Source organism: Centruroides vittatus, unplaced genomic scaffold (genome assembly GCF_030686945.1).
Source record: "Centruroides vittatus isolate TY-2023 unplaced genomic scaffold, ASM3068694v2 contig_361, whole genome shotgun sequence".
Classification (NCBI taxonomy): Eukaryota; Metazoa; Arthropoda; class Arachnida; order Scorpiones; family Buthidae; genus Centruroides; species Centruroides vittatus.
This window is the reverse complement of record NW_027122185.1, coordinates 302,945-316,864: the sequence shown is the minus strand read 5'-3', so window position 1 is coordinate 316,864 and position 13,920 is coordinate 302,945. Positions and strand designations below refer to the sequence as shown.

The 13,920-nt window shown below is 26.6% G+C and overlaps 1 protein-coding gene across 2 annotated transcripts in view; it reads left to right on the top strand.

Moving 5' to 3' along the window:
* sif (still life) overlaps positions 1–13,920 on the top strand; it is a 254,089-nt gene that overhangs the window by 56,167 nt on the left and 184,002 nt on the right. For both annotated transcript variants that reach the window (XM_067269986.1, XM_067269987.1), the window contains exon 3: positions 8,233–8,466. In XM_067269986.1, coding sequence (XP_067126087.1) covers positions 8,360–8,466 — 107 coding nt within the window. In that variant the 5' untranslated portion in view covers positions 8,233–8,359. The remainder of the gene's footprint in view (positions 1–8,232; positions 8,467–13,920) is intronic.

The following is a 13,920-nucleotide window of genomic DNA, read 5'->3' as shown; positions in this document are numbered from 1 at the left end:
GCGTTCGAAACTCGAGGTTTGATTGTACTTTATATATAATAATACATAAATATGCTTAAATCCTAAGATAGAATGTTTAAATTCAATTAGCAATATCTTGACAACGATAATTTGTTTTTATCCACATGAAAATTGAAAATTGAAATGAATTATATATATTTGCCTAAATTAGAAATTTCAAACCAAAAACATTCCTTTTTTTTGTATTAAATGTCGTATAATTGTGCTAACTCATTTTATTTCAATTTAAAATAAATAAAATTGAATTATAATTAAGCATTGTTTAAAAAATACAGTGTATGAACGTAGATATAAAATTCCTCTTATACCACTTAAAAGAAACAATAATCTGATCTTAGACCCATTTATTACTTCACGTGAATACAAAAAATAATTTGCAGATAGGTCAAGTATTTAAAATTAAAATTAATGACTCGCTTCTAAAAAGAAAAAAAGAATATTTATGACTCAATAATTTTTGTTTATAAACATTATTCTTCCAATGCACTGTCCTGATGGCGGTGTACCGCATTCGCATTGGGATGTCAAGTTTGTTAATGTATCGTGACCTTTTCTGTGCCACTCATAATTATAGAATAGTGCAGTAGATGCTGAAGTGAGAATTTAGTATTGAATTTTTTGTAGATTACATATATATATATATATTACATATAATTATACATAAACTGTGATAAAATGTTTTAATATAAAAACATGTAGATATAGTGTTAATTTTTATATCAGTAGTTTTCTGATAGATTGCAATGTACAATGTATAATAGAGCTAATTTGCAATTTACAGAAATTTGAATTTTTCTATTATGAAAATCATTAATCTAATTTAATTTAATAATTACATTGTTTTAATTATTACACACGTATGATAAAGTAAACGAATATTTCCGAAAAAGTTTAAAAAAACAGGAAAAAAAGTGAATAAAGCTTTCAACTTGTAAAAGTAGAAAAATAAGTACAGTGGATTTCATCTAAAATTCAATTTATATTTTATTCCTTTGTTGACAAAACCAGTAATATATTTGAAGTATTATATTCGGTATTATGATACTACAATATGAATTAAGAAGCGTTATTTTTATCTTACTTATTTTCCACTTTCTGGATTAATGTTATTTGTCGTCGTTTTTTTTAATGTAATAAATATATTATATATATTTCAGATTTTATCTCAATATTTTAAAATATATGATATAAACTTAATAAATTTGGAGGAAAGATTAAGAAGCGAAGCACTCGTTTATCTCGCATTGCATCCTTGGTTCAGAACAATTGAATTAATTATAGTTTTCTTACTTCGAAACACAAATACTATGCAGTTATTATTATAAAATATAGACAAATTAGTATTGAAGTGGCATTTCTTCGTATCAGTACTTTACTTTGTTTTTCTAAATTCCTTTGTTTTAAAAGAATGGTTCATATGTCTACGGAGATACCTCAAGATATTGTATAACTGTAATACACGGATACATCCTCATAATACGCTTAAAATCGCCCTTTACGTTTAAATCATATATAGACTGCCCATCAGCTTTTTTAAAAATCTAACTAGGATTAAACAAATGTATCGTCATAATAGTTTAAGAAATGATTTACAAATTAAGTACTTTTAATACGTAATTACCATATTCTTTTAATACAATCTGATAAAATACAATATTTATTCTATTATAGTAAGTAAGCTGTAATATAAATATTATAGCTTCCTTGCCATGCTTTTACCATTAACAAACTATAAATGTATTTAATTCTAAATACAATTCGAAATAATCTACTCCAACTAATCCTATATTTTCTGAAATTCTTTGTCTTAATTTTAATGATATCAGCTTTAAACAAGATTATCGGCTTTAACATTAATATTTTATTACAATTTTCTATCGTTGACGATATTAAACGAATGTAATCTCTAATAAATATTCGTTTTTTTTTAATTGATAAGAAGTATTTCCTATTGTATTGATTAATTATTAAAAATTTCATTTAGATTTTTGTGTATTTTTCACTTTAAGTTTACATGCCAAAGATCTTTTGGTTCATATCTGATCTCTAATACTAAAACGAAGCATAATAATCGCTCAATATCCGATCAATCCATCAATAAAAACAATGTAAATATCCCAAAAAAAAGAAAATCGTTTTGAGACATTTACATTGTTATTTCAAGAAATATTTTTCTATATTTGATATTTTTATTTGAAGACTATAAATAGCTATTTCACAAGTTCTCTTTCATATTAACTGCATGAGCCAGTGAATAAATGAGTATCTATTACTACATCTTTATTTTCTCGAAAAGCACGTGATTGGAAAGTAAAAAGCATATTTGGATTCAGTGTAGAAAACTCTGTAAGAATCACGTATAACTTTTAAAGAAACAAAAATTTTACTTATGATGTAACAATACAATGATATAATTCGCAAAGTAATGAAAAAGTTGAAGTTAACCATTAAAATCGAATATTTATACAGAGTGGAAGAGATAACTTTGCCTGCATTCAATTCTCTGACGTTAGAAATACTAAATCGAAATCAATTTGATTATCTTACACTCGAGTTGATTTGTTGTTATACTAAGAAAACCGTGTTTCGTGTTATAAAATGCAATATCTTAATTGATATCGTACCATTATTTATTTATATAAAAATATATTAATTCGACTTTTTTTTTTGTTTTCAAATTTGAAATAAAAAAAAATTAGCGTTTTATTTTATGTAAATGGATTAACCGAACGATATAAGCATTGAGATATTGCACGTGGAGATAATGTTATTTCACACGTTTTATTTGCGGAAGTGACAAGCTGAGTTTGCACGTGGATGATTTCACATTTTCTTTGGATACTTGCCAGACTTGAATAGCCTACTTCTATTGTTATGCCTCAATAAAATTTTGCGCTGTATCACGATTCTACGTAGTGCAAAATCTGGCACAGAGCCAAACAACTGATCAATATACTGGAGATATTTAAATCTTCCCATATTTGAACTTCTGAGAAAAATGCAGACCAAACGACTAGTGAAAAATAATTTTCATATTTTATTCGTAAGATATGTTAGTTTTTTTTTATTTAAATTAATATTTCAATTTTTATTGAATTATAGAGATTTTTTTTGTCGTCTTCATTTAAAATTTGTAAATACAATGCGACCTTTTTTTAATACAAAGACGTCGTTTTAAAAAGAATACCGGGAATTAATTGTTCAATTAAAGCTGAAATTTTATTTATAGATTTATTTATTTTTGTTCGCGACTAACTTCATCGACTGAATTTGTGCGTTTTTATTAATAAGCCTATATAAATATACTTACATGAGGCATATGGCGTTATCCTACCGGCAAAAAGGGCAATTTCCCGAGGCCCTCTCGAACGGGAGACCTCGAATCAATCCTTTATAAGAAAATATTTCCCCAAAATACTCCCCCGAAGAAAAATGTCAGAAGTCGAAACACTATACACAAGGCCTTTTAATTCAACTTCGCTTAGGCCCCATGAGGGTATAACGTGCCACTGGAGTGTGTCTGCTAATTTATATAAATTTTCCCATACGCATATATAAATGTAATGATTACAATCTATATATACAGTAAAACCTGTGTAAAACGGACTCTTGCCACGCCGAATATTCTTTCGGTTTGACAGGTTTTACTGTTTATATACATGTATATATTTAATAATTTGTTTTTCTTTTTAACTTTCGAATGTAATTTGATAACCGGCATTTAACCTATGTAAACAATTTTTAGTTTCTTGATAAATTGAATATTTTTTCAACATAAACAAAAAATAAATAATGGAAACGTTTCTAAACATTTCTAATTTCTTTTTCTTATTTCATTACGATAAAAATTCTAGATACGTTTTCACTGTTATTTGATACACAAAGTAAAATATTCAATGGCAGTTGTATTGATCATAATAAGTACGAATTACGAATTTGTACATCTGTGTAATACAGTGAATGATATCTGTGAAAGATTTGAAAAAGTGTGGAGATTAATTCGATACATTACTTTTCTTCGGTACTTTTTACCATAGACGATATCGAGTTTGATATTGCTCGTGTATAACTGGACCGAGTTTAAGAATCTGATAGGATGACCAACTAAAAAATGGAGTAATAAGCGAAATCACTTTGATAGTAAAGAGTCTTCATGTTTCTGTGATGAATTTAATGATTTTCGAAAAACACCCGGATCCAAAACGGAAGTTATTAACGTTTTTCTTTTTCATTTTTCGCCATTTTCAATCGCATCGCATCCAGTTTCGTACATTCGGTCGGTGAGCATTGAATCCGATAGTATGAAATCGAATCCGATGCAAATCGCAGGAATAAATTTACATTTTTCTAGTTTCAAATTTTTAATCATTTCTATAAATTCCAGAGATTTTTCTTTATAAATTAGAAATTATTATTATAAAACTAAGATTTTAATTATTATTATTTTTTAATTTTTAACAGAAATCGCATAGAAAATGTTTTCTTTTAATGAAGAACAGATGTTGAATCTAATGATATTAAATCTAGACAATTTTATTACAGTACTTTGGAATATTTTTATGTGTATGATATAAGCTTGGTGTGCTAACTATATGAAAACTGTAAAAATCAGCTTATATATATATATAAACAGTTAGTCTTTAAAATAGCCCAACAGTAAAAACAAAAGGTATTTAATTGCATTTCATTGTATTGTATTCATATATATTAATTCGAGTCGCATCGTTTTTCCTGCCTACGGACGATGTGAAAACATCATGCAGGATTAATAAACTTTATTTTTAAACCAACTTTTTAAAAATTTTATAGTGTTTTGTTTATTCGTCCTTTATTTTTCAGTAAGCTCGTTTTATCTCGTTCGTATTAATGGGATTCATACGAGAAGAATAAAGAAATTCTGAAAGAAATCAATTCATTTCGTGAAAGAATTTAAATTCGGTTTAACATCATTATTTCAGTGTCTTTATTGTAGAAATTAGACGTACACTCCTTATCTCATAGCTGAAAGAACGGCATTTGTTATGAAAACAAATGTTAGCATGTACTGTACTGTTGATTATGTGAAAACGTTCACATTTCTCCCCAACAGACAAAATATTCCAAGTAACGTTTTACTATCAAAATATATTCTATCTTTTCAATGAAATCAATCTTAAAGTCTACGGACAATGAATTTTCACTGCAATACGTAACAATGAAAATAGTACATACGATGGACATGGTAGAGTTGATAATAAAAAGTCACGTTGAACTAGTTGTATTCGTCACGTTATACAATTACAATATGTATCGAAAATTCATATTTCAAAAATTTATATTAGAAGAATTACTTTATGAAAAAATAATTATCAATTCTTTAATTTAACACGACAAGAGCAACGTAAATATTCACGTTTCTTTTCTATAGACGTGAATTACATTCGAAACAGAATGCAGAAATTAGAAAAGAAAATAAAAAAAAGAGAGAGAGAAAAAAGTTTAGTTTTATTTGCCACATCATTTACGACGAAGTAGCGAACTTATAGACTGTATAAACAGATACTATACGAGCCTATAGTAGGACTACGTTGTTGAACATAAATACGTATGATGCGAATCAATTCTGCTATTTCTTACATATCAATTGCTGAACTTCCTACTATTTTCGATGACGTTAAAGAAGATTAGATAACGTAATAGAGTTACTGTATTGGTTGGATATTTGCAAATGTTTCCAAACGTGAAAAGCTGAAATTTTTTCCACTTCATTTTTTAAACTTCGCTTTAGTAAAAGTTTCAAATAGTATTTTATATTTTTTCTTTTACTATTGAAATACAAGTTTGCAAAAGGATGATAGAAACAGAGACCAAAAATATTTCGATTCTTCTACAGTTTTTGTTGCGATCCATATATACTGTATGCCTACTTAAACAATAAATAGGCCTTTATAAAAGAAAAAAAAATTCGTTTAAGTAAATTTCTCTATTTTTTTCGATTTATGTATCTTGATCAAGCAGGTTTTGCAATTGTTTAAGGATTTGCTCAAATCCTTAAACAATTGCAAAACGCTTTTACTTTTTACCAAAGTCAGAATAAATGTTAAAGAATTTATCATACGAAATTAGATATGGACAATTTTGAAAAATTTTCACGAATTTCTAAAGGAGTATGACCCTTTTTTTGCATTTCTCTCGACGACTTCGGTGGCAGAGCAAAGTCTCGATCATAGAAGATTCGTCGTTGTAATCGATGGCTCTTATTTATTGTACACATATTTACAGAAATGTTTATGAAGTAAAACAGAAAATAACGTTTGAGTTTTAGTTTTTGTTCTCATTTTCTCTATGATTAATGAATTTATGCTGTAGTTTGATTATGAATTTTACGAGGTGTATGCGTAGATAAAATCTAATAATATTATATTGATTAGAATAAAACAATGGAACTATAAGTTATAAATACGAGAATATAATACCAGAATTGACCATAAATGGAATTTTAAGTAATAAAAAAAAAATTATTTATTAAATTAACAATGAAAAGTATAAAGATCTTATACTTTTCGTTCGTGTTTTCTATTCGAAATTGAACAGATTTTAGAATTAATTATAAAATTTTATTCTACATAAAATATTATCTGATTAATATCATTTTAACAATTATGTTATAAATTCTTAAGCAAAAATACTTAATTTAGTCGTTTAATTGTTTTATTAGACAGGCGTATTATTCACTTGTTTTAAATTGCTATCCAACGAGATAAAATTACTTTGATGTTAAAAATAATTACTAGTTGAAATGTGAAACTCTAATGAAATTATACTTTTATTTTATTATTATTATTATTTTTTATTTACGAAAATGTATTTTATCGTTAAAATTTTACTTGATTCGATTTAATTATTAAATTGAAGTTTTTCCATCCACGTAAACACGAAGACTGTTTGAAAAGTGTCTATAATAAATGAAAGCATTTTATAAGTTACGAAAGAGGTATTTAAAAAATGTATATAAAATCGTTTAAATATATCCGGGAATATTTAAATACCTCATCTAACATTCGCTTTAATGAATTAACTGTGATCGGTATAAACACTTTAGCCAGAAGCGTAAATAAGAACTCTATATGTCAAAGTTCAGGTTATTTATATTATAAATATGAAAAATAAAAGCACAATATAAATATACTGTATATATATCATATTGACTCAAACATTTTTTTTTACATTACCTCTCGTTAGTTCTTCAAAAGTTCGAAAAATTCTCCGATAAAATATCTTCTACAGGGTTGTGTATTTAAGAAAATACTAGCTTTGTTTTAAATATATAATTCTATATATGATTTATCAATTTAAATTCGTAATTAAAATTACAGTGAGTTACTTAAGGCATACTTTTTTTTAAGTATACAAGTTTTTTAAGCTGTAAAAACAAACTTTCTTGTAATATTTGTAATAATTTATTAATATTAAAACGTTTGAAAATCGTATTATTTGTTCGAGTCTATATCAATGTGTTTTAACTAAACTAAACTGGAGTTAGTGAGTAAATAAATAAGTTTAAATGTTGAATGAACAGTCGATAATTTCGAAGTTGATCGATGAAAGTTACAGAAGCATCTTTCCTGCAGTAATTTCGGTATTGTAGAGACGTTCATCCATAAGTATCAAATTTTACAAACGGTTTTTCCTTATATAAAAGAAAAAAAAGGTGATTATATAGAATTAAAATCAATTTTGCTTAAATGACAAACTGTAATGTGAATAACAACAGAATTAATTCTTATTTTTATAATTTACTACAGGTTTTTTTTTTAAATTAGTGACAATTAATTATGTTTATGTTTAATTAAATTAATTTTCATACTTAACAAAACTGTAGCAGTTTTTTTTTTAAATAACTGAAGATATTAGTAATTATTTAACGTAGATGAAACAGTTGATAAGGGAATTTGTAAGAGTACTTTACTATTCGAAAACAATGGTACATTGATAAATTCTCGATCGGTAAATACGGTTTTGAATCGCAGGTGTCGACTCGTTATAAATGTTGTAACAATCAGAAGGTTTTCAATATAAAGAGGGAGGGTAAAATATAAAGATGAAATAACAGATGTTACAGAAAAGGTCAAAAGTGAGACTAGTGAATTAGATAACTGCGATAACACTCACCAGATGTCGCCACTTTTCCGTCACAAATACAATGACTTCTTTCTATGTCTCCATTTACAGATACCGGCAAACGAGAGATAGAGTTAGCGTCTAACCATGGAAAACACCGTATTACGAATACCTGACACAAAAGTTGCATTACTGTCGTAGCACAATAAATACCTGACGCAGTGGATTCAACGTTGTCATGGGAAATAAGTTTAGCTGCTCCTGTGCCCCATTGATTCGCAAGGCTTACCGTTATGAGGACTCACCATGGCAGGCAACTCGTCGGAGAGACGGCCATCTGCTTCGGTGAGTACAACCTGTTTATTTCTGTAGATCTGTAAGAAATTCTTCCTCTTCCACTCGCGCCTATCTACAATGCATTCGAAAGAAAACATCTTACAAACTTCGTCCTCTTAACAGCGATTATCATTTTACTCTTTATTAAATACTCTACTCGTTTTAGCTTTATATATATAACGAATTTTACGTCTCTCGCAGTCACCTTTAAATAAGATTATCAAACGAATGTAAAAATAATGAATTTTATGCATTTATGTAAAGTATTTGCTCAGCGAAATATTTTTAAAAATATTACCATTGTCTCTCACATATTTAAAGAATATAAAAGTTACTCGAATTATTGAAATTAGGGTATAAATTTTAATTGTTAAATTAAGCATTAACCTAAATTCCTGTATTAAAAGTGACTGATCATTAGGTTTTTTTTTTCCAATTTTTCTATTTAAATTTAAATTTAAAATAAGCCATCTTTTAAATTATGAATAATAATTTGTGTTTTTAGCATAAAATCATAATCGCTTTTAAGCATAATGATTTATTATAAGGGAACCGTTTTCACTTTACCTTTATATTTTATGGATTTTATTTATTTAAATTGGTATTTAACAACTGTAATATACATAGATTCGTTTTAGTAATAAATAAATTATCGCATGGAAATATTTAAAATTAAGTTTTACATACAATAAAAACTTTAATAATAATAATAAATTTCATTTAATTCTTTTTCTAAATGTATTTTGACTAAGACAAATCTGTGAATAACGATTAGAAAAAATACTTAACATATCGGATTGTTGATGCGAGAAACTAATTAATATGTGATTTATGCGGGAAAAAAGGGGGGAACTTTAATTATATTATTGTACTCATTTCTCGAAATTATAATAGAAATTAAAAAATGGAGGAATTTTTACTCGCTTCGTTACTATATAGTAGGAAAAGGTTTGAGACCCGGTTACATTATCTACGTCACATCCGTAGGAGTGTCGGATGTCGTCTCCTTCGGCCTCTTGCTTCTCACCACGCGCCATCTTGGAGACGGTTGCCATGACAACGGGCAACGACAGTTCGACCCAATCCATTTTTATCGGGGGTGAGAAAAGGAAAACAAATCGGTCGATCGGATGAATGAAGTTAAATATATGAAAGCGTTACTATTTTACCGTTATTTCGGCTTACGATACTCATTCAGCTCTTCACAATTTTCGATTTTAATTATTCTAAAATTAAATCATTTCATTTAAACGTTTCCCTAATCAAATTATATAAAAATATATTTTCGTGATTTATAATTAAGAAAAGATTTAAAATATTTAGTAAATTCATGCTTAAGGTACCGACTGCTTATACATAAAATTTATCCATTATATATGTTTTATAGCCAACCATAAAATTTAGTTAATAAAATATCGTATGTATTTTTCATTTCGCAATACAACTATTAGATTAATACGTTCGTATTTGGCGAAAAATCATTGCAATTATTAATGTGCATGTTCCGAAATTCAGTCAGTTTAATTACATTGAGTATCTTAGTAAAACTTTATAGAAATTTTTATATAAAAAAAAAATACTACTAAACTTTAAAAGCAGTTGATAAATTCGTGTAAATTATCAAAATTGGGGTCATGTTAAATAACTAATGAAATATAATTATAAAATCTAACCACATATCGTTTAAATATATTTATTACTTCCAATTAAAATGTACCTAAAGTTGCTTATAAACTTGATTATAATTTGATTATAAATAATTATATTTAAGTAGACACTACTTATATAAAACATTAATAGTTCGGTAATTACAATTATTTAAATGAGATTCGTCTAAAATATATTTTATTGCTTGTTACTAAATGTGATTTATTTTAAGAAAAATTTATAAAGTTATACTTTTAAATCGATATTATACATCTCGAAATAAAGGAATTTTTTACCGAAATAACTTAATTATTAGCTGAAATGCAATGGTGATGCAACTATAATGCAACAATTGTAATTTATTACCTCAAATTTTACTTTCTTGACAATATTTATTTTCATATCAGTGTAAAATTTACTGAGATATTGCATTTTTATTTTATTTTATGGAAAGGTTTCTTTCTTCTTTCGGGATTGTTATCTTACTCGAGAAACGTGTAGATATAGAAAATTCCAAGCGAATAAAAATATAAAAATATGGAAGAATATAAGAGTATACAAACTTTAGAAGTTATATATTTATATTTATTATATCTCGTGTTTGTCGTTGAGTACTCTTCATATTTATACGTTTGTAAACGTAACCTATATCTGAAGTAGACTCTTAAATTGTCTTAACTTTATTAAAACTTTTAAAACATATTTTAAGTCTTCCTTTAAAATTTTCGTCGTGAATTCACTTATAAAATATTTTATTTTGTAAGAAAAAAAAGATTGAGAGAGAATTGAAAAGGCAATAAAATACTTTATAACTAGATATTACAAAATTATCACGTTCCTGTATATGTGGTTTACTTTATGGTCTTACTACTAATGCAGTGAAGCCAAATTGAGGGGCTCTTTACTGTAATTAAGCGAATAAATTCAATTATTTATTTATTTCAAAAATTATTATTAAATATCTTCCTCTAATAAAATTCTTCTCTCGCATATCAAATTATTATTATTTATTTTTTTTAAGATTAGCATCGATAAGTAAAAATCTTTAATTAAAATTCTATTTTACAATAAATTCTTGTAACATTACCGATTCGTTATTAGATTATCATTTTGTAAGTTTTATAATCATAAGATTTGTCATTAAATGATGAAAATATAATTTATTACTTAAAACTAATTGTTCGATATATTAGCGACTGTCCTGGGGGCTGAAGTTCAACGATTGTTTAATTAATTGGGTGCTGGTAAATTTTATATAAATTCGTTCTTAATAAGTTATTTAAAGTTTATTTTTGGGAAATTAGTTTATTATACTGTTTGAGATAAAACCGAACTCTCGATTATCCGTGCATGGTCAAAATATTACTGTAAAATGAAGTATCGTAAACAACATTCAGCGTGAAGTACACTTGTACGCTGTAAACTGCAGATACGAAAAGATATGTCCTATTAGTTCTAAAATTAAGATACTTATAGTATTATCCACGTTTTCCGGTTTGCCGTGCACTAATTACCACACGGATAATCGGGAGTTATAAAGCGATGGAATAGGGTTTGCGGATAAGAATTTGGCACAGAAATGAAATATGATTACGCTAGTTTAGGAATATTCAATATTAATTCTAATTATACACATAAACATTTATTAAATTTATTAATAAAACAATCCTTAAACGTGAGAAGAACTAATTTATCATTCAATCATGTATGTGATTGAACGATAAATGTATTTTGAGATGAAATGCTCGATGATAACGTGCCAAATATACATAATGTACTCTATAGCTAGTTTAAATTGCGCTACAACACGGGAATTTATAACTATGTTTCTACTTAATCCATATTCTGAAAATAGGGGGGGGGAAGGAGAACTTTACTGAAGTTAATTAAGTTGAAAATGATATGATTTATTGCTTGCTTCTTTATTTACAATAAGTAAGTTGGTTTCAATTACACAGGCTGGCAAACTTTGTCTAGATTTTCTTATAACTGTCATACATTCGAATTTTAAATAATATTTCTGTTTATCATTTTTGTCATTTGTTTATTTTGTTGAGGATTTTAATATAATTTTCTGAGTTTTATGAAGAAATATTCCTTCAGTTCTCTTCTTTTCCAATTTTAACATTTATTTTTTTAATGTCTTTTAAATTATATGCAAATTGAATTAAATTAATTATGTTTGCAACTATTTCAAAAATGTAATCATCGCTACATTAGAAAACAAATGAATTTATTTGTTGCAATAGAAAAGCCAAATGGTGAAGCTGAACCACGGTCTAGAAAGAGGGATCTCCACAATAAATGAAAAATTAAAGTCTATTAGCATCCATTCATTTCTAAAAATGAAACGTTACTTTGTTTTATTACTGTTAATATTTCCACCGAAAAATCCAAAATCCGGCCCGGCTGCTGTATGATTTACTGATAATCTTTAGCACTGGGGAGGGGGGTTACTGTATCGATACCAAATTCGAGAGTAAGAAGATCATTTTATAAATAGAATTTCTAAACTAATGAATATACGAAATGAAAGAATATTCATCTAAAACAATAGAAAAATAGAAAAAAAAAATTAATTTTTAAGGATTTTAAACTAATTCCGTGCACAAGTTATGATTTTTTGAGAGAGTAAATTATTTCGAAGCACACGAACATTCAGAAATCGATCGGCATCAGATAATACAAAATGTAATATGAATTGAAAAAATAGTTCATTTTTAAAGTATTATACTAAAAAAAAAACATTTTTATTTTTAATATTTGGGTAAGGATCACGAATTGCTTACGAATATATTTCTCTTGTATCGTCTCATGGTGAAAGAAATTTATTTGATTGTAACAGTTGTTTTTTCGATTTCTTATTATAAAAAAATATTTTTTACAATATAAAAATAACTGCAAAATTTTAAATAAGTTTAACAATAAAAAAAAATAATTGATTTCCTATTTTACTATCCAATAATAATATAAATTAATGTAATTGTTGTAGCCATTTTTATATGGTAAAAACTATTTTGTAGTTCTAATTTTTTTTTTTTTTAATTGTTGTTAACATATGACGAGTTTCTACAGTTTTAAATTAAATTGAATAATCATATTTGTAACTATATTATAGAATTTTAGAAAAAGAAATTGTTACACTTAAAAATGTAGTGCAAATTTTAATAAGGAAAATGAAGAGATTCAGAAATATGTTATTACACACACGTGTCCAAACATAAGTACAGAGGACCTATGTAATACACGGACAGAGATAACTGTAGATGAATGCAGATAAGAATTGTATTACTCGATGTCTAACACAGGGTAATACACAACAACTCATAGGATTTTATAAATCGAAGCAATTTTGTCGATCTCTCTTTTTTGTCCTTACCACGAATATATATATATATATATATATATATATATAATGCATTTATAATAGATTTAACTATTTATACTTACTGTAATTGAATATTCTCGTTTCAAGATCATGGCAGTGACGACGTCCATGAATATACAGGAATGAGAGTAAGGATAATTTTGGTCTTTTTATTACCCGAATATTCTATGTATGGTAGATTAAGTTAGAAAGTATTTCTCGTCATCGTCTGCTTTCCCAACATAGATTATTAAAGATCAACGTTTTATATTAGAGGATGTTAAAAGTATGGCTATTTCGAAAGTCAATAAAAATCGGCCATTTTCGTTACCTTTTTCTTCTTTAGGATCCAAACAGCTTTATCGATTTTATTCAAATTTGGCTCCTAAATTTCTTGCTACTTCTGTGAGATAGTTAGAAAATTTGATCGAAATCAACCCATTTTGAAT